General features: G+C 47.9%; 1 protein-coding gene across 3 annotated transcripts in view; it reads right to left on the bottom strand.

Annotated features, from left to right (window-relative positions):
• LOC123116927 (vacuolar-sorting receptor 1) overlaps nucleotides 1-16561 on the bottom strand; it is a 47182-nt gene extending 30621 nt beyond the window's left edge. The window contains exons 1-7 of one of the 3 annotated variants that reach the window (XR_006457242.1): nucleotides 16080-16561; nucleotides 1788-2480; nucleotides 1437-1525; nucleotides 1230-1299; nucleotides 1066-1149; nucleotides 908-984; nucleotides 728-809 (exon numbers count right to left, since the gene is read on the bottom strand). Coding sequence is in view for 2 of the 3 variants with exons in the window: in XM_044537804.1 (XP_044393739.1) it covers nucleotides 728-809; nucleotides 908-984; nucleotides 1066-1149; nucleotides 1230-1299; nucleotides 1437-1525; nucleotides 1788-2480; nucleotides 16080-16386 (1402 nt within the window). In the remaining variant the exon portion in view is untranslated. The remainder of the gene's footprint in view (nucleotides 1-727; nucleotides 810-907; nucleotides 985-1065; nucleotides 1150-1229; nucleotides 1300-1436; nucleotides 1526-1787; nucleotides 2481-16079) is intronic. The other 2 variants (XM_044537804.1, XM_044537797.1) reach the window with 2 other exon arrangements.
• Nucleotides 16562-25219: the final 8658 nt, after the last annotated feature.

Here is a 25219-nt window from a genome sequence, read left to right as displayed (position 1 = left end):
GCTAAAATGCAGGTTCTATAGGACACTGATTCAACCTGCGATGTTGTATGGCATAGAATGTTGGCCAACTAAATGGCGACATGTTCAATAGTTAGGAGTAGCAGAGATGCGCATGCTGAGATGGATGTGTGACCACACAAGAAAGGATCAGGTCCAAAATGATGATATATATGGTTGGGGTAGCAGTAGCACTAACTGAAAAGAAGCTTGTCCAACATCATCTGAGATGGTTTAGGCATATACAACGCAGGCCTCCAGAAGTGTCCGTGCATAGAGGAAGGATAAAGCGTGTTGATGATGTCAAGAGAGGTCGGGATAGACCAAACTTGACATGGGAGGAGTTTGTTAAGAGACTTGAAGGACTGGAATATCACCAAATAACTAGCCATGGACATTTGTGCATGCAAGTTAGCTATCCACGTGCGCGAACCATAACTAGGTTTCGAGATCTTATGGGTTTCAATTCTAGCCTACCCCAACTTGTTTGGGATTGAAAGGATTTGTTGTTATATACATGTATTTCTTACACAATTTAACTTCAGTATATAGCAAGTTTTAACAACAGAACTTACTAGCCAATAAAATGTTTATCAATCATGGTTTCACTACTAGCCCCTTACTGACGCAAGCAGTGTTAAAAAGGAACTGTAAATTGCAAACTGGAAGATAATTGTTTCTACAGTCATTCATGTACAGAAGTTGCAAAGATAGCCAGAAAGAATATTACGTTCACAGTTGCTGTAGCCATCTCCTTTAAATTGCACGCCATTGAATGTGGGGCATTCACACACTCTGCCACGAAAAGTGTCCTGGACAAGTATTGATCACAGCAAATTAAGAAAACCAGAGAATGTTTAAGAACACAAGACTGATGTCCAGTGAAAATCATCAACCTATTCATACATACCCTACAAGCTGTTACATTAGCAGCTTTGTCTTGCCAGCAACCTCCATTATCGCTCAGACACTCGTTTGTTTCTATGTCTGTTAAAACAACTCAGGATTAGCACTCGATATTTTAATAAACATAGGTACATAAGGAAAGGTGTAATGTCTTGTCCTTACCATCACTCAGACAAACATTTGGCTCAGTAGTTTCCTCAAAGCCAGCACAAATAGCTTTGAGGACAGCTTTCCTTCCTAGCTTTCCTGTTCTTTTCAAAACTAAAATCAGCTAGAGCAGGTGCAATTTGGTTACATCCTTACATTAGATCTTGTGGAACATTTACCTCGATATTGTCGATTGTTCACAACAAGAGTAGGCAATATGGTAACATCTCCTCTTGACCCTTTCCCAATCTATCTAACATCATAGATCATATTAAACCCCAGGATACAAAAGTGTATTTAAGTTGATAAATTGAATTGATAATAGTCTACAGTGTTTCAGTTTTACTTATAAATTTCACTTGACTAATTCTATAAGGTCAGTTCACCTGAGAGTCCTGCTCCATTTTAAGTAAAGGGTGGTCAGAATCATCATTTGGATCTCCCATGCACTTGTCAATCTTCTGCATTTCCAAACCTGTTGAAGTGTAAAATGACTATTACCTTCATGCTTAAATTAGGGATCCATTTTAACTATCAGCAAGGTATCTGATGTCATACAATGCCATTTCTACAGATTATGCACATACGCATGTGAATTCAAATGCATACGAACTTATGTACATTTCTTAAAAACATGAATGTGTTATGTTAATTGTAATAAAACAAGCACAATTAATTACAATGAACATGTTTATTGCTTAGTTAAGGTGAGTCTCAGAAAGAAAAGAGGAGCCAACCTAGTGATTTAACGACTGTCTCTGCGCACTTTTTGTTATACTTCTTCTCCTTCATTGGGCACCTTATGTGAAAATCAGTCACATAATCCCACCAGATCCATGGTTTTTTTATCTCATTTGCAACATTAAACACACAAAGCTGTCTCAAGTTCTCTACAACAACATCTTTTCCATCATACCCAGTACTAAAATCTTGTTCTGGATCAGGTGCACAATACCTTCCATGGTTTATACACTGGGACTTGCATTGTTTGCTGACAACAAATGCTTGAGGGCAATACCAAGTAATATAATGGGGTGTGAACTGACTATAACCACCTTTTTCAAGTAACTGCGCAGCTCCCTTAAATTCCTTCAGAAAATGCATAAGCATATCACATTTAGGCCCACATTCATCATTGCTATTTGTCCACAACTCATACTCAACTCGGTTATCAGGATGTGGGACAGCCTCCCTCCAATCAAGATCCACATTTACCATTTCACCATCTTTAACAGCCTTCTTCAATTGTTCTCCAAATTTCTTATCAATTAAAGCAGAAGGAATGGATATGTTCTGTATATATTTTGCAGCCTCATCATCTTCCTGAAGTAAGTCCATTGTTATCAGTGGCTCATCCTTGTCATCAACTACAAGCACTGCTGAGGCACCAGCATATTGTGCATTCCAGACCTTCTTAGCAAACAGGCAATCTGGATAACATACATGGAGAAAACAACATTAGCCTTTTCTTTAAGTTGCTTAAGTGGCTAAACAAGATGAATACTCCCTTTTCAGTTTAGGGCATCTCCAATAGTTTGTACATAAGCATGTATGTATAGACATCCACATCAACAACCAACATTACAACATATTCTACTCCAATAACTTGTATGTAACACAAACCCATACTTATATATTCTATATTATTTCTGTTCTTTCATGTTATAGTCTTCTCTCTACTTTTGCCTTGGCTTGCCTGTAGCTATGGTCATGAAGTTATACCAACAATGAACCAACTCTCTCCTAACTATTACTCCCCTCCATATAGGATTTAGCTGATGTGGCAAAAGCTAACTAACGATGACAAGACATTGTTGGAGATGCCTGTTGCAGGTATAATTTGGCTACCAAGTTTATTTGATCTGCTAGATTAGTGTATATGCTAATGTTCAGTGCAGAGACACCAAGTCAGGCAAAGCAAGTTATTTCCTTGGCAAAAGTAGAAGGGGAGACATCTGGATGGAGGTGGCGCAAGTGAACAAGGCAACTAGTATAAAACTTCTATTATCTGGTATATGATTAGCGTCCTGGCCGGAATATTTTATTATTTCCATTATAGGCCAATGAAGCCCTGTACGAGACATGGCAGGGGAACATGGCTAGCAGGCAGGTTTTTCTGTATACATGGCAACCAACTTAAAGTGGCCAAAACCTATTCGGTTTGGACCTGGAGTCCTGCTCCTAAACGCAAAGTCCTGCGTGCCTTATATATATAGGCCTTGGCCGATTGGAAAAGGTGCAATCAATCGATCCTTTGCAACCTTACGTTACTTTTTTCTCCTACGTTCTTTTCTTTCCAGCACCTAGCTCGTAGCTTCTGGCCAGCCCTAGCAACCCTAGGGTTTGGCTGATCTTTGCCGTTTTGCATTGAAAAACGGTCGGTTTACCTCCACGAAAGTGAGGATTCTGTGGTGCTGTGTGGATCAATTTCGCGCAGCAACACAATTGGCGACTCCGCTGGGGAAGAAGAAGAGGAACACAATGAGCACCGACCCCAAGGACGGGAGTGATCTCAACCCCGACAACATCATCGCCGTCACACTTGAGGATCTGCCTGAGGATGAACGGCAGAAACTTGAACAGGAGCTTGAGGAAGAGAGGGTGGAAAAGCTGAAGCAGAAGTTGGCGGGCTTCCAAAGGACAAGAAACGGCGTCATCCAGAAGGTAGCTACACCAAGTCATCCTGCTGGGGTGCAATCGGCCATTAATGACGGACGATTGGTATTTACAGAAGGTACTAAGATGAAGCTCGATAGTGATCCTTTTCCTATCAATGTGGTTGAGTTTGAGAATAAGAAAATGCTTATTCGGTCGGATCAGACCGAATCCGCAAGAGAAAAAAATGTTGTTGATGATAGTGCTCCTCCAAGGATGATCAAACCAAAGAAACCATAAGTAGGAGTGTGGAAAGTTAATGGAAGAAGGAGACAAGCTCCGAGGCCAAAGCCGACAGTTAACATGTTGTTGGAGAAATACACTTCATGCAAGGCCACCAATGTATTTAACCGGCTTGGAGGTAATAAACGTCCTAGATCTCCTTCTGGACCTGCCGGTCATGAGCAATGGCAGAGAAATTCATATGACCAGCAGCCATATTTCGCAATGGAGCCAGCATATTGGGGCTGTGCACCTCCTATGTATCCGCAAATTCCTCCATGGGGTTTTAATCCTTGGGCGTCATATCCTATAAGGCCAGCAGGTTATTTTCAACCAGGATGGATCCCGCCTAGGCCTATGTTCAGACCAAACATGCATGAGAAGAGGGCTCGATTTAATCATGAAGCAAGATCACGTGATGCTATTGTGGTTCGAGGTAAAGATGGTTCACGCAAAGGGGCTGAAGATAGCTCATCCAGCAATAGATTTGCACAGAGCAGATTGCCTAGACACAATGCGGATGGCAAGGTTCACATAGGTGGCCAGAAGTTTGCATGGGTACCGGTCAGGTCTAAGGGTGATGTAAAAGATTCAGTTGAACATGATGAATGTAGGTCTGGTTGTGCTACTACAAACCAACCTGGGTTGGGTGCTGCTCATAATGTTGATAATGGTAAGCTCAAATCAGCTGCAGGTGTTGCCCCTGATCCAGGAACAATCATGATTGGAGGTTTCAGATTTGGTTCAGTTCAGAAAAGAGTTCCAGGTTCAGAAAAGATTAGTAATGATGCATTGCAGCAACAGGGACCTGATACATCGCAGCAAGAGGAAATTCCAGTAAAAGAAAGCAACTCACATGCTGATTTGGGGCCCAATATGCAGAAAGATGGGACCGCTAGCACAACTGATCAATACAGAATTGTTTTGGCCAAAGACAGAATGTTTGCTCCCCAAGCAGCAGCACATCAGTACAGACCGAGGAACTCGGGGGGCGGCAGAATTAGGTCAGTGGCACCAGGAACTAAACCGAAGCTTCGATGGTGCCCGACAGGGCTCACACATACTCAGAAAAGAAGGGTGCAGCGGCTGCGGGCATTGGAAATTAGAGAGGAACTAGCTGAGAAGAAGCGCGACGAGTGGTTCAATAAAGATAAACCAATGGTGCCCTCGAATATGACTTGGAAAGAGAAGCGCATCGCAAGGGAGGAAGGCAATAGTGCTGATGACATGGTTATGGATGGAAACTCTGAGGATAAACAGGATATGCCTGCGGATATGGACATTAATATGGTATTTGAGCTGCCCGCTGAATTTCGTGCGCCTAAGGCTGAAGAGGCTGAAGTTGCAGAACTTGTTCTTGGCCCAAAAAGTGTTACATTTGAGAAACCAGAGAAGCATGGACAACACCTAAAGCCTTTGTTTATCAAGGGTCACATTGATGGTAAACCTATTGGTCGCATGCTTGTTGATGGCAGTGCCGGTGTTAATATCATGCCTTTTTCGGGTTTTTCTAAGTTGGGCCGAAAAGAGGAAGAACTGATGAAAACCAATATGGGACTTAGTGGGTTCTCAGGAGACTTGTCTGAAGCTAAGGGTGTTATTTCTATGGAGCTCACGGTTGGTAGCAAAACATTGCCGAATGCTTTCTTTGTAGTTGATGTCAAAGGCCGATATAATATACTTTTGGGGCGCGATTGGATCCATGCAAATTGTTGCATCCCTTCTACTCTGCATCAATGTTTGATTCAGTGGGTTGATGATGATGTTGAAGTGGTTGAGGCGGATAATTCGGCCTGCATTGCTTTGGCTGAGGCTCCGGTTGATTGGCAACACGGTGAGATGCGATGCTTGACGGGTAGAGATTTATCAGATTATGATTATATTAGTATTGGCAGAGATGATTTTGTTCCTGTACATGCACAGCCGGCTAGTGTAGCTCGGCTTAATGACTTATCCTTGTGAACAATGAATAAGGAAGATAGTGTTAAATGGATGCAAAGGCGTGTTGAGGAGTATCGTTCAAGAAAGAACGATATGCATGAAGCTATTGAGGATTTCGATGACATGGAGAAGCTTGGACAAGGATTCTCATCGGCTGACCCACTTGAGGAAGTTGATATTGGTGATGGAAGTGTCCCTAGACCTACATTTATTAATGCTAATATGGGGGCCGATCAGAGAGGAAAGGTATGTGCATTACTTAGGGAATTTCTTGATTGCTTTGCTTGGAATTATACTGAGATGCCCGGTTTGAGCAGGGACTTAGTTGAACACAGATTGCCTATTAAATCTGGTTTTACGCCGCATAAACAGCTCCTTAGGCGATTCAATCCTAGTATATATGACCGCATCAAAGATGAAATTGATCGGTTGTTAAAAGCTCGGTTTATTCGGCCGTGTAGATATGCGGAATGGATTTCTAATATTGTTCCTGTTGAAAAGAAAAATACTGATAAGATTAGAGTATGTATTGATTTTAGGGATTTGAATAAGGCTACCCCTAAAGATGAATATCCTATGCCTATAGCCGACATGTTGATTAACGATGCTTCTGGACATAAAGTAATCAGTTTTTTAGATGGTAATGCTGGTTATAATCAGATATTTATGGCCGAAGAAGATATGTTTAAGACTGCTTTTCGATGCCCTGGTTTTGTTGGTTTATTTGAGTGGACTGTTATGACTTTTGGATTGAAGAATGCCGGAGCTACATACCAGCGTGCTATGAATCTGATTTTTCATGATCTTCTAGGCATCGTATTAGAAATATATATTGATGATGTAGTTGTTAAATCGGATGGGTTTGATCATCATTTAGCCGATTTGGCGATTAGCTTTTGAAAGAATGCGTCGGTACGGGCTGAAATTGAATCCACTCAAATGTGCTTTCGGTGTATCGGCTGGTAAGTTCTTAGGTTTTATAATTCATGAGCATGGCATAGAGATTGATCCTAAGAAGGTAGAGGCAATCAGAAAATTGGAGGAGCCCACATGTAAAAGGGATGTGCAGAAATTGTTAGGAAAAATTAATTACTTGAGACGATTCATATCTAACCTTGCGGGAAAAATTGAATCGTTTGTTCCTTTACTTCGGTTAAAACATGAAGCTGAATTCACTTGGGGGGCAGAACAGCGAGAGGCTTTTAATAATATAAAACGGTATTTGTCAAGTCCTCCGATGCTTCGAGCACCCAAGTCTGGTGTGCCGTTCAGGTTATACATTGCCGCACAAGACAAGGTGATCGGCGCAGTTTTAGCACAAGAGAACGGCGGGAAGGAGTACATCATTGCATACTTGAGCCGCCGGTTGCTTGACGCTGAGAGTCGGTACGTGTTTATTGAAAAATTATGTTAATCTTTATATTATGCATGTACAAAATTTCAGCCATATTTACTTTATAGTACATGTGTAGTAGCTTGCCAAGCCGACGTGATTAAATATATGCTGCAGCAGCCGATTCTTAGTGGCAGGATTGGAAAATGGGCTTATGCACTAATAGAATATGACTTGGCATATGAATCGTTGCGTGCTATGAAAGGTCAAGTCATCGCTGATTTTATTGTTGATCATAGGATTAAGGATGAAGAAGATATTAATTATGTTAGTGTGTGACCGTGGAAGTTTTATTTTGATGGATCGGTTTGTAGGGAGGGACAAGGCATCGGTAATGTTTTAATTTCACCAAACAATGTCGTTTATGAAACATCGGTCCGTTTGGAATATCCTTGTACAAATAACCAAGCTGAATATGAAGCTTTGTTATTTGGTTTACAAAATTTAGTAGATATGGGTGTAAAGGATATAGAGGCTTTTGGAGATTCACTTCTGGTAGTCCGGCAAATTGGTGGTGAATTTCAATGTTTTGATGGATTATTAAACAGCTATTTAGACCGATGTTTAGATATAATTAAGTCTCTGAATACTTTCACCATCGGTCATATACCTAGGGAAGAGAATTCTAGAGCTAATTGCTTAGCGCAGCAAGCATCCGGATACCAAATCAGTAGGGAAAAGTTTTTCATATTAGAAAAACCGATGCTAGATGCTGTTAATAGTAATGTTGATCTGTTGGCTATTAATTTGCTAAAGGATGCAGCAGGTTCTTGTTCAATCCAGCAGCAAATAGTACATGGCAAAGAAGATTCGGTGCAGGAGTCACAAATAACCGAATCAGCAGCTAATTTAGAACCAGGTGATTGGAGAACTCCTCTGATTAATCATCTAAAGGATCCTGGGCAAACAAGAGATAGGAAAATTCGGCGACAAGCTTTAAAATATACTTTGCTAGATAGTGAGTTGTACCGCCGAACGATAGATGGATTACTTTTAAAGTGCTTAGGTCCTGATCAGTCAAGCGTAGCTATGGGTGAAGTACATGAAGGGCTATGTGGAACACATCAGTCGGCTCATAAGATGCAATGGTTATTGAAAAGAGCAGGTTTTTATTGGCCGACGATGTTAGGGGACTGTTTTCGCTATTATAAAGGGTGTGAAGAATGCCAGAAATTTGGAAATGTTCAATTGGCACCTGCAGCTATGATGCATCCCATTATTAAGCCATGGCCGTTTAGAGGATGGGGTTTAGATTTTATTGGTCAAATATATCGTGCTTCATCTAAAGGTCATCGCTTCGTCCTAGTAGCTACAGATTATTTTACCAAATGGACTGAAGCAATTCCTTTAAGAAATATGACCCATAAGGAAGTGATTAATTTTGTTTTGGAGCATATTATTCGCAGATTCGGTATTCCTCAAACTTTGACTACTGATCAAGGTTCTTCTTTTATGTCTCATCAATTTCGTGAGTTTGCCGAATCTTTTAGAATTAAATTGTTAAATTCGTCGCCTTATTATGCTCAAGCTAACAGGCCGAGTCTAGCAATAAAACTTTAATTAAGCTTATAAAGAAGAAAATTAAGGAGCATCCAAGAAAGTGGCATGAAGTGCTTTCGGAGGCTTTATGGGCTCATCGGATATCTAAGCATGGAGCAACTCAAGTGACACCATATGAGTTAGTGTATGGACAGGAAGCGGTCTTACCTGTAGAGGTTAATTTGCAAGCTCTTAGAGTAGCCAGACAAAATGATTTGTCGGCTGTAGACTATAATAATTTGATGATGAATAGAATTGATGATGTTCCAGAAGAAAGACTAAGAGCCTTACGAGAAATTGAAAAAGAAAAATTAAGAGTAGCTAAGGCTTATAATAAAAGAGTGAGGGAAAAATCGTTTCAAATAGGAGACTTGGTGTGGAAAACGATTTTACCTCTTGGAACTAGAAATAATAAATTCGGCAAATGGTCGCCGAGTTGGGAAGGCCCATATAAGGTTTTAGGAATTGTTCCTGGGAATTCATATTTTGTACAATCTTTGCAAGGGGAGAAATTGCCTAAAGCACTCAATGGAAAATATTTGAAGAAGTATTATCCTAGCATGTGGCAAGAGGCTTGATGGCACTATGGCCGATATTGTTTAAGATATCGCCCTGAGCAAAATATGGCCGATATGATTTCAAGTATCGCCCTAAGTAAAATTTGGCTGATGTGTTATTTGTATGTCACCTTGAGAACCAGTGAAAGCAGTCAACACTGTTCTGTGGTATTATTAAAGTGTTTTTGGTGAATACAAGTGTACCAAAAACAGGGGGGCATGTGTTGCAGGTATAATTTGGCTACCAAGTTTATTTGATCTGCTAGATTAGTGTATATGCTAATGTTCAGTGCAGAGACACCAAGTCAGGCAAAGCAAGTTATTTCCTTGGCAAAAGTAGAAGGGAAGACATCTGGATGGAGGTGGCGCAAGTGAACAAGGCAACTAGTATAAAACTTCTATTATCTGGTATGATTAGCGTCCTGGCCGGAATATTTTATTATTTCCATTATAGGCCAATGAAGCCCTGTACGAGACATGGCAGGGGAACATGGCTAGCAGGCAGGTTTTTCTGTATACATGGCAACCAACTTAAAGTGGCCAAAACCTATTCGGTTTGGACCTGGAGTCCTGCTCCTAAACGCAAAGTCCTGCGTGCCTTATATATATAGGCCTTGGCCGATTGGAAAAGGTGCAATCAATCGATCCTTTGCAACCTTACGTTACTTTTTTCTCCTACGTTCTTTTCTTTCCAGCACCTAGCTCGTAGCTTCTGGCCAGCCCTAGCAACCCTAGGGTTTGGCTGATCTTTGCCGTTTTGCATTGAAAAACGGTCGGTTTACCTCCACGGAAGTGAGGATTCTGTGGTGTTGTGTGGATCAATTTCGCGCAGCAACAATGCCCTAGAACCATCTCAGAAATCACTGTAACCAAGAAGGATCTAATAAAGTGGTGGACCACGTATTAGTGCAGCATGGCCACTTCTCTCCTTCATAAACTGTCAAGATGGGAATGGGCCGGGTCCCAAAATGTCAAGGCCAATGGGCCAAGTGGGTTGGCCTTAAATTATACATGGGTCAGTGGAGCCGGCACCGTGCGACCCGATGGATCAGATGGGTCGACCCAGTCAATTCGCTATGCACTAGTCGCTGCTGGCCGCCCCCGAGCGTCTCTGCCGCCGGCCGCCCCGAGCATCTCTGCCGCCGCCGGCATTTCTCCCGCTCCTGGTGCGCCTCTTGCTCGTCGTCTTGGTCACCATCGAGCTTGCCGTCCCGCTGCCCTGGCCACCATCAAGCTCGCCATCCTAATCGCCGTTCTGTTCCTCTCGAACTTGGCCAACACGCCGTCTCAGTGGCCTTCCCAGTCTCCGGATTTTACTCACTCTTGCCGGCTTCCTCTCCTTCCCAGCGCAGCTGCAAGCCAAGCATAGGCAAGACTACTACTGTTTTGGTTCTTGGTCAGTAAGTATATGTGTAGATTCTGTAGTAGGAGTTTCAGAGTTTCAGTAGGTGCTTCAGTGCGTATAAGGATTCTGCACAGGTGAGACAACTATAGCTTCAGTGTAGATTCTGTAGTAGTTTCAAGTGTTGGTTCTGCAGTAGTCCCGGTGCGTATATGTGTAGGGAGTTTTTGACTCTTGTAGACTGCAGACATGGAATATTTAGGTTGACCTGTAGGAGTTCTGTAGTAGTCTGGAATATTTCAGTGTTGGAGTTTGGGTTGTCCTGTGCATACGTGACAATTTTTATCAATCTTGATCTTCACAGTAGGCTACACTGAAATATTCTTCTGTTCATAAATATGACAGTGTCTTCGGGGCAACAATTTGCTGAACTTTTGGATCGGCCTCATGTACCCAACGGGTCAGTGAGGCCACAAATTTCTGATGAAATAGGTCGACCCGTGGCCTCATAAATTGACCTTGGGGCCACTGGGCCAGGTCCGGCTCGGCCCATTCCCATCTTGAATAAACTGGTTGGTTCCACATCCAGGCTCTCCTGCCTGCGCAGTGAGAGGGTCAAAGGCCCATGTATCTTTCCCCTTTTGCCTCTAACTTACCCCATCGTGAGGGAGACTAGAAATACTCTTCCACCACCTCCTCTCTAGGGTTAGCTTAGAGGTAGAACTTAGCTCCACCTACCTCCCCTTGTGGGAACAAGGCCACCTCCCGGTGAAGACTCCGATAAGTACAAGATTGTTAGCCTGAGCTGTGAGTGCTCGGGGCCGAACTACGAGTACTTGGGGCGCTGTAAGCAGCTAGAAAAGGAGTTATGGACTAGCAAGAGAGACACTTGATTTCTGCTGAGAGGAAGCTATATTCTATTGCTAGCTCTTGGGTTATATTTATAGTACAAAGGGAGGGTAGGATCCTGATGTCTAAACCGACTATGTAGCTGCTAGTACATGCAAAACTACATGTCTAGATGCATTCACTTCCTTACTAACTAAGAAGGCTCTAGCCGACATGACTATTGCTTCCTAGCCAAGTAATATCTAAGTCTGCTATCTGCAGACAGTGCTGGAGCCCACAATCTCCCCCTCAACCCTGTCAGAGGGGCTTGATGTCGACGATCCTGACCTTGCCGCGCAGGACCTGGAAGCGTATACGACCAAGAGGCTTTGTCAGAATGTCCGCCTTTTGCTCGCTGGTTCTGATGAACTCCACAGCCACCATGCCCTTCTCGACACACAGTCCCGTATGAAGTGGTAGCGGAGATCAATGTGCTTGCTGTGGTCGTGAAGTACCGGATTTTTGCACAGTAAGATGGCGGACTTGTTGTCAACGTACAGGATCGCAGGGGCAGCATCTCGTTTTAGTAGCTCGCCGAGAAGACAAGCCAACCAGATCCCTTGGCACGCCGCTGTCGCCGCTGCAATGTACTCGGCTTCGCACGAAGAGGTGGCGGCGACCTTCTGCTTATGTGATTTCCAGCTCATTGGACTGCTCCCGAGGGAAAACAGCACGCCTGAGGTGCTTTCTGGAGTCCACGTCACCGGCGTGGTCCGAGTCACTGTAGCCGACCAAGGTCTCGCCGTCGCCACGGTGATACACGCATCCTGTTGAGGGTACTTCTGCCAAAGAGAAACCAGCAGGAAAGACAACAAACCACCTTCCCCTGTTGATGGACAGAGCAGTGTTAATATGGGCACCCCTCTGAATAACTTTCCTATGATTGCACCTTGTCAGCCCTATATCCTCAATACAATACACCAGTGAGAAATGCTAGGTTGTAGGACAGTCAGGGCAGGGAAGTGAACCTGGATGAAACTCCAAATCTTCCTTACAGACATCCCAATTATGGTAGCCATCAAGGACAAACCAAAACAAACCTGAACAACAGAACTTGCAGCCTCAGCAACAGCAAGTTGCAGTTCAGACTGTTCAGGTGCATGAGCAGTTTCAAGAAGAGCAAGTGGACTGGGAACAAGCCAGACATGCTAGTAGGCAAAGGGCACAACCACAGCAAGACCCCAGAAGAGCTCCTGGTGCTTTTAAACCTACTAAAGTAAATATTCCTGCGTACAAGCTATGGAGCAATACTTTGAAATGCTAGAATTCCATTGGACCAGACAACTGAAGTTGCAATTACTTATTTCACTGGTGATGCAGTGCATTGGTGGAGAGGAACTGGTTATACTGCTCATGCAGTGCAATGACACAGGTTGTGCAGGTTTTTAGGAGACAAATTCTCTGAATCTTCAGTCTATGAAAATGTCAAGACATTGCATGCCCTAGCGGAGATCTCATCTGCGGCTCAATATATAAAGCAATTTGAGACCCAAATGAATATCATGAAAGGGACAATCCAGCAATACCCAATGAGTATTTCATGAACAGTTTCATTGCTGGCTTAAAGGATTGCATACAAGGCCACTTGCAATGCCACAACCCCACTGACATACAAAATGCAATGTGGTTAGTAAGAAGATTGGAACACCCCTAACAGGTGCAAAGGCCATCCTTTCTTTACCAACAACCGAGTGCCAAAAGACAGGTAGCATTTGATGCAAATGAATTACCAAAACCTGCTGTTGCAATACCTGCTGCAATTATACAGCAAGAAAGAATTAAAGGAATTTGCGAGAAATGCTTTCCTGGACATAAAAAAATTTGCAAGTATTCCCAACAAGCACGAATTCATGTTTTATGAGCTCAATTTCCTAAAGATGCTGATATTATTCATCTCACAGATTATGAGGAAGGAACTGAGGAAGGAACACCTGGGAACAATGAACAGGGACTGCAAATCTCAATGCATGCTCTAATGGGAACCAAGGCCAAGAAAATGTATTTTCTGTAGCTGTGAAAAATGGGAAAGCAACAACCATGGCCCTAATAGATAGTGGGAGTACTGCCACATTTATCGCCCCACAATCTGCTGAATTAGCAGCATGTCCTTTGACATCAACTAGCAAGGTCAGATTTATGGTAGCTAATGGACAAAAATAATGGTCTGAATCACGTCGGTGTCCTTATGAAATTCAGTAAGAAAAGTTTTGCTTAGGTTTCAGAGTATTAAGCTTACAAGGCTATGATGTGATCTTGGAGCTGACTGGATATATGACCATAGTCCAGTGCAATTAGAATCAAAGAAAATGCAGATTAAAGCTACTCTTGCTGATGACAGGATTGTTCCATGATGAGAGCTTGCCATTTCATGGTTGTTTGCAACCAACTTGTCTAGATTGAAATATTGACTAGAAGGAGCTTAGATAGTATTTGTACTACTACGTAATCGCATTACCTAAAAACAAACCATTTTTCTTTCTTCCTTTTGTACTGTTTTATCATTATCCTATTTAGATGGCTCGGCTGCACAAGGGTTTGAACCCACGATCTCTACTCCACATATCCGACGCTCTTATCAACTTTATTAGGTTCAAAAGTTACCAACCCCAAAGGTACAGAAGTTATCAGTCTTGTGGTACGTAACTTACCGCACTTCTTACACATGAGTTATTGGGAGATATTTGAACATTTTTTTTGGGTCAAAGTTACCACAGGGTGTTGTACATAAAATTATCATGTTTTGTGATCCGTAAAAACCATGCTACTTACACAAAAGTTATCGAGGGATCTTTCAGTAACTTTTTCCCAGGTCAAAGTTACCATGATGTTTGTGCGTAAGTTATCATGTCAGCGGTACATAACTTATCATACTATTTACACAGAAATTATCAAAGGTATGTTTCAAGCACCCTCCATGTCAAAATGTTACCACCATGTTTGTATCTAAATCATCAGGGTTGCGGTGCATAAAATATGATGCTATCTACATATAAGTTAATTTAAGGGGGGGGGGGGGAGGGTTGTTCAACAAAACAATTCCCCGAGTCAAAGTTACCATAGCGTTTGAACGTAAGTGATCAGACATGCTGCGTGAAAATTAACATGCCATTGACACAAGAATTACAGAGGTTATGTTTCAACAACTCCTCCCCCTCCCCCACCGAGTCAAAGTTACGATGATATTTGTATATATGTTATCATGTATGTGCTGTGTAGATTACCATGCTATGTACAAAGAAGACCGGGGTGTTGTTGGGCCAACTTGCTTACAAATAGACCATGCTTGGGTTAGAGATACCATGGGTGTTGCTCATATGTTTTGAATTTTTTTTCTTGGGTTAGAGTTACCATGTGTGATGCTCATATATTATCATGTTTTGCGGTCCCTAAAAATACCATGTTATTTACTCAAAAGTTATTTGTGTGTGTGTGTTAGGGGGGGGGGGGGGGGTACATTTTGAATAAAAAAACCGGGGTCAATCTTACCATGATGTTTGTATGTAAGTTATCAGGTCAGAATGCTTAAATTATCATGTTGTTTACAAAAGAATTTGGGGGGGGGGGGGGGGGGGGGTATGTTTCAACCACCCTCCGTATCAAATGTCACCGCCATGTTTCTACATAAATTATCAGGGCCATGGTGCACAGATTATCATGTTATGTACACATAACTTACATGCCATGCCAAAGTTACCATGGTGTTTGAGCGTACACGCCTGCTGTGTGAAAATTTCCATGTTATTGACACAAAAATTAAGGAGGTTATATCTCCCCCCCCCCCCTACTCCCCACCGTGACAGAGTTGCCACCATATTTGTACATATGTTATCATGTCTATGTTGCACAGAATACCTTGATACATACCCCCTCATAGAGGAGAGGTTGTTGTTGGACAAACTTGCTTATCAAGAGACCATGCTTCCAAACCAACAAATGTGTGTATTTCCCTTTTCTCAAAAAAAATCCTGAATTTTCGCATATGTTTTTCTGTTCTAGTAGATTACACAAGAAAAGTCAACTACAAAAACTTCCTCTATCGGGACAAGAAATAAACTTGGTGAGTTGGTTGTTGGGCTAGTTTATGTACCAAACGATCAGGGTTCAAATCCCCTATAACACATGATTTTTATCACCCAAGAAAGTCCTTACAGGAGAAAAAAGGGGTGTGTGGCGAGAAAACAGAACGAAAACCCAGGAAAACCTGGGCTGTCGCAGGATCGTTCGATGCGCATCCGACGGCAATCGAAGCGTGCGTGCCTGTCGCTAACGAACAGTCGACAGGAATTTAGCTTTGTCGTAATGTATAATGTGTGGTGTGTGCAATACAGGCTGGAATATGATGACTCTGCTAGAGTTGCTCTAAAGCAGCTCACACTGCGAGTCCTGCAAATATATTCAGCGGATCCACCAGAACCCCAAGCGAACCGCATAACATCGCAAAACTGCGGAGCAACGGTGACAAAGATTAAAATCAGGAGAAGGCATCACTCACTCCCGCGGTCTATGAGAAGGAAGCTGGGGAGCGCTCCAGGCTTGGTGCGGAAGAGGTGCTCCTTCCTGCCGCTGTTGAAGGCCTCGCAGGCGTCTGAGTTGCCCTTGGGATAGACGACGGCACCAGCCATGCTCCCGCCGTACTGCGGGATGCCGAAGTTGCCTATGGCGCTATCGTGCCGTCCCCGCAGAGCCGTCGGCGACGTGACCATCAGGCTGTTCTTCTCCACCACAAACCGCGCCTCCAGCTCCACCGCCGCCGCGAACGCCAGCAGCAGCAGCAGCCACCTAAACCCTAGCCCCCACATCGCGCTCGTGTTCAACTGCTCTGGTGGCGGCGGGGAGCGAGGGGACGAGCCTTCAGATCGGAAGCGGAACTGGACTGCCGAGATTATTGGGGCGATTTGCCGGTTTCTCTGTCTCTCTCGCGTCCACGGCGGGTGTTGAAGTGCGACTGAGATTAGTGTGTGACGCTGTCAACTGACTTCGTTGAAGAAGTTCGTGGACCAGGTGCATCGAGCAGCTGTATATCGGGCACGCACAACAAGCAACTTTCTATAGATTCCACTGCAAACTAAGTACGGATGTATATAGACATATTTAAAAGTATAAATTCATTTATTTTGCTTTGTATGTAGTTCACAGTGAAATCTTTAAAAAGATTTATATTTAGGAACGTATGGAGTATAAGTCTGGTCATAGTCGGGAGTAACATAAACTGGTAATATTGTTACTACCTTCATAATGGGTAGTAACATATTGATGTACTCCTTGCGTTCCTAAATATAAGTCTTTGGAGAGATTCTACTATGGACTACATAAGGAGCCAAATGAGTGAATCTATACTCTAAAATGCATCTAGATACATCCGTATGTGGTCTATAGTGAAATCTCTACAAAGACTTATATTTAGGAACGAAGGGAGTATCATGCAAGCCTTCATTAATTGAGATAGAGACTCATTTTATCTCGGGGTGTGTTATGTTACAATAGCATATTATGTTATCTGTCGTGGTAATATCACGTCAGATGTTGGAGGGCAGAAGTACGTCGTCGGGTCCTGAAAGTGGGAGTGAGCACAAGCTCGGACGGACATGAGATGTACCCAGGTTCAGGGCTCTCAGAAGAGATGAAACCCCTACTCCTACTCTGCGGGGTCTCCGCATGATCATTATATCACAAAGAGTATAATGGTGCTCCTAGAGCTGTTTGGCTAGAGGAGGAAGAAGGGCAAAGGCTAGCTCTTGCTTCTCCCTAGCTGTGGGTGTGGTGGAATGAGGTGGGAACCCTTTGCATGGGTGAGGCCTGGGGTTTTATAGGCCAACCCCCCAGGGATACAATGGTAATGTGGTCGGGCGATAGGTCCCGGCTGTCAGTCTCTATGGTGGCCGGGCTCTCCGCCGGCTGCTGGGGCCCGCCTCTGGTGGGCCCTGCTGGCTGCCAAGGAATCGGTCGACAGGTGGGGCCCGCCGCCCATCAACGGCTCTTCACTGTGGCGTCGTCCGTGCTGACGAAGGCCGTGTCGGGCGCGCCATGGCTACAGTGCCGCGCCGGGCGGGTCGGCGGCCGCCTGGCGGCGTTTACTGTAGCCACGTCTGCTGGGATTTGGGGGAGGCATGGTGCACTGTAGCACATGCCCCAGCTGGTCGCTTGATCGGGCTCAGACTCCTAGGGAGGGGCGGGCCGCCTGCGAGAGGTCGGCCCGTACCCTCGCCGCCTTCTGGAGCACGTCGCCTTCTGGAGGCCGGCTATGCGCCACCAGTCGGCTCTGGAAGCCGGCCGTGAGATCTGTCGGTCTGAGGGGCTTGGCTTGCCCCGATGTCTTGAAATGTTGATTAGTGTGGATGAGGCTACCCAGGGTTTGTCCCCCCGATAATAGTCCCCGAAGCTGGTGAGGTTCTATGGCTAACCGCCGAAGGGCCTCAGCGGTTTCCCCTTTAAGGGATCTTCCGCCTTCTGCTCCGTCCGGCTGGGAGGAGCCGGGTGCCAGGAGCCGGCCACGGCTGCGGCCGCCTGATGGAATTCGAATCGACAAGGCGGGAGCCAGAGAGGCGTCGCCCGTCACGCGCACGCCACGTGGCGTCAGCAGGCCAGGCCGGCCTACCAGCCCACATGCGCGACGGGACGTCGCTGCAGGCGGGGGCCCGCCACTACAGGGCCTCGGCTCGCGCGCGGATCCTCTGTGGCCGAGGGAGGCGGTTGCCCTTCCGTGGCGCAATTAAGGTGCCTTTTATCACGCGGAATACGCGGGGCGTGCGGAGCATGGGGCCTCCACGCCCCCACGTCGCCTCGGCTTCGTCGAGCCAGCTATAAAGAGGGGGAGGAGGAGGAGCGGCAAAATGCATGCGCGCTCCCTCCTATTCTCTCTTCTTCCTCTCGCCGCCGTCGTTGCTGCGCTGCTCCATTGCCGTCGCTGCTCTGCTGCGACCGCTGCTTCCCTCATGTAGCCGCTTCGGCGCAGCCACCGCTCCACCTCAGTCGCCTCATGCTTCCGCCGCGTCGTTCGTTGCCAGCGTCTTCGAGCTTCTCCGAGCCGTCCTCAAGCCATGGCGAAGAGCGGCTGGTTGGGCGCCAATGTGCACGACGACCACATCGACTTCCTCCGCGCGATAAGGAGGCTTCCCCAAGCCGACAACATGGGCGTGCATCTCCCTCCCGAGTGGGAGATCTCGCCGCGGTCGGAGCCCGGTGAGTTCGTGGTCTTCTGCACACATTTTCTTCGCGGGTTCGGGCTCCTGGATAGCAGCTTTTTTCGGGTCTTCCTCGACTTCTACCGCCTGCAGCCGCATCACCTCACCCCTAACACGGTGGTGCTCATGGCAGCCTTCATCACGTCCTATGAGGGATACCTCGACGTCTTGCCCACGATTGAGCTCTAGAGTAGATTCTTCTACCCCAAGCTGGGCACGTCGGCGAAGGATGAGCCGGCCCAGTGCGGGGCGTGCGTCGCCGTGAGGCGCTTAGGAGGTGGCACCCGCTTCCCGTCCATCCCTCTGCATGAGTCGGCCAAGCTCTGGCAAAGGTCTTATCTCTATGTCCGGAATCTCCACCAGGTCAACGACTACATCAACTTGTCAGCCTTCACGCCCGGGGCGCCTGCTAAGCCACAGGACAACTGGCAGCAGCAGCTGCCCAAGCGCCTGTCGGCCCACATCGCCAGCGTCCTCGCCCGGCTTCAAGAGATGACGGACCAGGAGGGGCTCAAGCCGGCCGACCTGCTGGTCGGCTTCGTCATGCGCCGGGTGTCGCCTCTCCAACTTCGGTCGCATCTCATCAGCGAGATGAGCGGCCGGCGGGATCCCTGTCGAATGTCCACCAAGGAGATGTCGGAGGTGGAGGTAGCTCGCCATGTGAACTACTTCTCCAACCGCAAGCTCACTGAGGAGTGGCACATAGGCAAGGAGCCCTACAGCCGTGCCAACCCGCCCCCAGCGGTAAGTATAAGGTCCAGCTGCTTTACTTATATTGCTCTTTTTTCCTCCGTCCTGACCAGCCGGCCTTGTGGCAGCGCTTCCAGGCCAAGGCGGGCAACGGCGGACCAGCAGTGGATGTCAGACCGCGAAGAGAGCGATGTGGGCGACCCCGAGCAGGGGGCGGCTGTCATGGAGGAAGGCGGCGAGGACGAGGCCACCGCGGGAGGCGGCGCTGGAGCAGGCGGCGGAGGAGGAGTCGCCGACGTCCGGTCCTGGCCGGACGACGACGAGGATGACGAGGAGTGGCGCCGACCTGGCAGAGGCGCGGGGACAGGAGCCGGCCCTTCTACACCGCGGTCAGCTGCTGCACCTGGCGGACAGAAGCGCCGCCTTGCGGGGAGGTTCGGTGGCCACCTGGCAAAGAAGGCCAAGCAAGCAGACGCGACCAGGCGGCAAGAGGCCTTGAAGGTGGCCACCACCCGGAAGGGGCCCAAGCCCATGCCGTACACGTCCGGGTAAGCGCGATTGCCGCCCTGATTTCATATTTTTCTTCTCTCTTGGAGGATTTTCTCATTTTTGCTCTCTTGCTGAGCAGAACGGCCTGCGTCACCACGCGGGCTCCGTCCGCTTTGCTAATGGACCCAGCAGGCGGCTCCGAGGAGGCTTGGTGCATGAATCCGGCTGCTGCCCAGAAATGCACGGGAGGCATGCGAGGAGCGGGAGGCCATGGAGAAGGCGCAGGCGGAGGCCCAGGCCGCGGGAGGGCGGAGGCGGAGGTGGCGACAAAGGCGCAGGCGGAAGTCGCGACCAAGGCGCAGGGGGAGGCCGACGCTAAGGTCATGGTGGATTCGGCTGGTGGCGGAGTCCCGGAGACCATCACCCTTGAGCAGTCGGAGGTGCAGATGGCGGAGAACCGGACGCCGCCTGGAGCAACCGGAGCCGACCAGTCAATGTCGGAGCTGGTGGTCCCCAACACCGCCATCCCGGGGGCGGAGGAGGTCCAGCACGTGTCGGATGCTGGCCAGCGAGGAGGCGGCGAGCCCAGCCAGCCGGAGGCACCACCAGCCGGCACTGGGCAAGCGATGAACCGAGTCTTGGTGGCGCGCATTCCTGGGCGCCAACGTCCGACGCGGGCGACCTCAGAGCCAAGGCGGGTGGAGGCCGCGGCCTCGAGCTCGCGGGGGGGCAGCGCTGGGGCCACGAGCGCTGGTCCTTCAGGTTGGGTGGCAGGGGTCGGCCCAGCCGCCCTGAACCTGGCGGTGCGAGATGTGGAGGACCAGTTCCTCGCCCACAACGCCACTCTCCTGAAGGCAGGGGAAGAGCTGCTGGCGCTGCGGTCATCCGTCCGGGTACACGCATCTTGCTTTTGCTTTTTCATCTTGTAATATTCCGTGGGGGTACGCCAGTGCACCAACTGGGTGTAGCCCCCGATTTCCGAGCCAGCTGCTGAGCAGGCGAGTTGGAACTCAAAGATATTCTTTTTGTTTGCTGAAATGCTTGCTTCTATTGCAGGACTACCATAACATGCGAGCGGACGCCTACAATACGCAGAACCGGACGCTCACCACCTGGACCACTGAGCTGACTCAGAGCCGAAGTATGTAAGCCGGCTTCCAGCGGGGACGCGCCAGCGCACCCACTGGGTGTAGCCCCCGAGATTCTGGCTAACTGCTGAGCAGTCGGGCCGGATCTTCTCCGGCAGCTTGTTATTGGTTTTGTGGGAGTAGATGATGACGCCTCTTGTCTTCTTTTTGCAGCAGCTACTGCCCAGCTGAGGGAGCGCACGGCCGAGCTCGAGGGCTAGCTCCGGGTTGCGGGGCAGGAGCGTGACTAGGCGACCGTGGAGCGCGATCGGTTGGAGAAGGAGCTGGCGGACCAGACCGAGCGGCACGTGGAGCAGGTCTGGTGGCTGAAGGCGGACGAGGAGCGCCTCACGACTAAGTTTGAGACCCGGCCCTCGGACTGGGCCGAGAAGGAGAAGATCCTCCAGGAGGGCTATGGCGTGATCGAGGATCTGCTCGACGGTGCGTCCCTTCCTTTTTGTTATCGATTGCTAGCTGCCGACTGCTGCTGGAAGCCGTCTTCTAAAACTTTTGTCTTCTTTTAAACAGAGTTCCTCCCAGGACACTCTGTCGCCGTGTGCATGGCTATTGAGGCTCAGCGCGAGGAGTGCAGGCGTAAGGGCAAGGAGATTGCGCAGGACCGGCCTCAGACCTTGAGCGAACAACTCACGGCCGTCTGGATGCGCCTCGAGCCGACGCGCTGCCTGCTCCGCCGGCTTCAGCGCGCCAGGTCACAGGTCTTGGAGGACTTGTGGCTGGGTGCTTGGATCCCGAGGACTCCCAGTTGGACGGCCGACTAGCTGGAGGTGGCGGCAGACTGGCTCGAAGCCTGGAAGAGCTCCGCGGCGTGGTCTGGGCTGCGATGGCGCTGAAGTTCGTCAAGGCCTGGTACCCTGACGTGCGTCTGGCGCAGCTGGCTACCTTTCGCCAGGAGGCGCTACCGGAGCTGGCGGCGGAGCGCGAGGACATCGCCATCCGTGCGCTGGCTCTTGCCGACTACGCGGATGTCAGCGTCTTCGTCCCGGAGCGGGGAAACAATGGCGTTGTAGTGCCCCTGTCATGGTTCGATCTGAAACCGTCGGACGGGGAGGACTCGGCGGAAGAGATCGCCTCCAGCGACGAAGGTTACGAGGACGACGAAGACGAGGACGGCAGCTATGTCGCACCAAACGATGGAGCGACCAGCCAGACTCGGCCCGACCCGGCGCCGACTGGAGATCAGCCGGAGATCACCTCAGCCGCCGCCGATAGCCAGGCCGAGATCCAGCAGCCGAAGGCCCCGCCAGCCAGAGCTATGCCTACCGCCGACCAGTCCCGACAGCCCAAGGAGCCATCCGCCTAGATGGCCTTTTATCTTTTTTAAGTTTGTCTATCTCATGCTCAAAACAAGTTAGTTATGTGCAGTTCCACCCACTGAGGGTGTAATTTTAAACTTGATGAATGTCGGCCTTTGGCCGTTTTGCAATGTATAAAGTTTAAATCCCCACATTCTTGTATGTGTTGCCGGGTTCTGGCTTGAGTTTCTTTTACTCTCTTTGGCTTTTTCATTTGCCGCCTTCCTTTGGACGCCTCCCTGCCACCCGGACAGCCATGTTGCGGTCTGTGGCCGGGTCAGGGACTTGGCCATTTAGGACGGGTAAGTTACTTCAGCCATGTAGAGCATAGCTAGTTGAGCGAGAAGCCGGCCTGCCGGTTGCTGAGCAGCCAAACGAGGGATACGAAGGGCCAACTTGGCTAGAGTCAACGTTCTCCTTAGTCATTTTTCGTGTGGGCAGCGTTTCCAGCCTTTAGCTCTTGCCAGCCGGACAGTCGCACTGCGAGCTGTGGCCGGGTCAAGAGAGGGCTTTGGTGTCGGCACACTACTAGTCGGCTCCGGGTGGTGCTAACTTAGGCCAAGGCGGCGAGCTCCCGGGCTGGCTTGCCGGACCCAGACGGGGCAAGAATATAAAAAACTCAAATCATAGCAGAAGCTTATCTCATAGATAAAAAGGTAGCCCCCGAGTGCACCTCGGGGTATCTGAGGTCTTTTACTTAATACAAAAGGCAGTGTGGTACATACGCTCGCTTTAACTGTAAAATGGCAGGTTCGCGTTCCATGGCCGCTCCATCTCCTTGCCAGCTGTGCTTCGCTTGCTCGCCCTGGGCTTTTCTGCATCGATGAGGTAGGACGAGTCGTTGCCCAGGGCCTTGCTGATGATGAAGGGGCCTTCCTGATACGTCCATTTTGCATCATGCTTTTATATCAATATTTATTGCATTATGGACTGTTATTACACATTATATCTCAATACTTATGGCTATTCTCTCTTATTTTACAAGGTTTACCATGAAGAGGGGGAATGCCGGCAGCTGGAATTCTGGCTGGAAAAGGAGCAAACATTGGAAACCTATTCTGCACTGCTCCAAAAATCCTAAAACTCCACGGAAGTTATTTTTAGAATTAATAAGAATTTTTGAGCGAAGAAACTACCAGAGGGGGCCCACACCCAGGCCAGGAGGGTGGGGGGCGCGCCCACCCCTACTAGGTGCGCCCCCTGTCTCCTGGGCCCCCTAGTGGCCCTTCGGTGTCCATCTTCTGCTATATGAAGGCTTTTACCCTGGAAAAAATCACAGGCAAGCTTACGGGACGAAACTCCGCCGCCACGAGGCGGAACCTTGGCAGAACCAATCTAGGGCTCCGGAAAAGCTGTTCTGCCGGGGAAACTTCCCTCCGGGAGGGGGAAATCATCACCATCGTCATCACCAATGATCCTCTCATGGGGGGGGGTCAATCTCAATCAACATCTTCACCAGCACCATCTCCTCTCAAAACCGTAGTTCATCTCTTGTATCCAATCTTGTATCAAAACCACAAATTGGTACATGTGGGTTGCTAGTAGTGTTGATTACTCCTTGTAGTTGATGCTAATTGGTTTACTTGGTGGAAGATCATATGTTCAGATCCTTAATGCATATTATTACTCCTCTGATTATGAACATGAATATGCTTTGTGAGTAGTTACGTTTGTTCCTGAGGACATGGGTGAAGTCTTGCTATTAGTAGTCATGTGAATTTGGTATTCGTTTGATATTTTGATGAGATGTATGTTGTCTTTCCTCTAGTGGTGTTATGTGAACGTCAACTACATGACACTTCACCATTATTTGGGCCTAGAGGAAGGCATTGGGAAGTAATAAGTAGATGATGGGTTGCTAGAGTGACAGAATCTTAAACCCTAGTTTATGTGTTGCTTCTTAAGGGGCTGATTTGGATCCATATGTCTAATGTTGTGGTTAGGTTTACCTTAATACTTCTTTTGTAGTTGCGGATGCTTGCAATAGGGGTTAATCATAAGTGGGATGCTTGTCCAAGTAAGGGCAGTATCCAAGCACCGGTCCACCCACATATCAAATTATCAAAGTACCGAACGCGAATCATATGAGCGTGATGAAAACTAGCTTGACGATAATTCCCATGTGTCCTCGGGAGCGCTTTTCTCATTATAAGAAATTGTCCAGGCTTGTCCTTTGCTACAAAAAGGATTGGGCCACCTTGCTGCACTTTATTTACTTTCATTGCTTGTTACTCGTTACAATTTATCTTATCACACAACTATCTGTTACCTACAATTTCAGTGCTTGCAGAGAAAACCTTATTGAAAACCGCTTGTCATTTCCTTCTGCTCCTCGTTGGGTTCAACACTCTTACTTATCGAAAGGACTACGATAGATCCCCTACACTTGTGGGTCATCACTTCCCAAGGAGCTGCGAGCTTGTGCTGGCCGGTTGATCGCTAGATCAGGCAGAGCACAAGGTCGCCTTCGCGGAATGCACGCGGCTTGACCTTCTTGTTGTGGTAGCGGCACAGGCTCTGCTAGTAGATGGCGGATCGGCTGAGTGCTAGCAGTCGGGCCTCTTCCAGCAGGTCGATGCCGTCTTCTCGTGCCTCCTTTGCTTCCGCCTCCGTGTACATGGTGACACGAGGCGAGTCGAACTCGATATCCATTGGGATGATAGCCTCAGCCCCGTACACAAGGAAGAAGGGCGTGAAGCCAGTTGATTAGTTGGGCGTGGTCCGGAGGCTCCAAAGGACGGCCGACAGCTCCTCGATCCAGCAGCCGGCCGAGCGCTCCAGCGGCTCGACCAGTCGGGGCTTGATGCCAGAGAAGATGAGGCCATTTGCTCG

This window comes from Triticum aestivum, chromosome 1B (assembly GCF_018294505.1).
Source record: "Triticum aestivum cultivar Chinese Spring chromosome 1B, IWGSC CS RefSeq v2.1, whole genome shotgun sequence".
Taxonomy (NCBI): domain Eukaryota; kingdom Viridiplantae; phylum Streptophyta; class Magnoliopsida; order Poales; family Poaceae; genus Triticum; species Triticum aestivum.
This window is presented reverse-complemented; position numbering and strand designations above follow the sequence as displayed.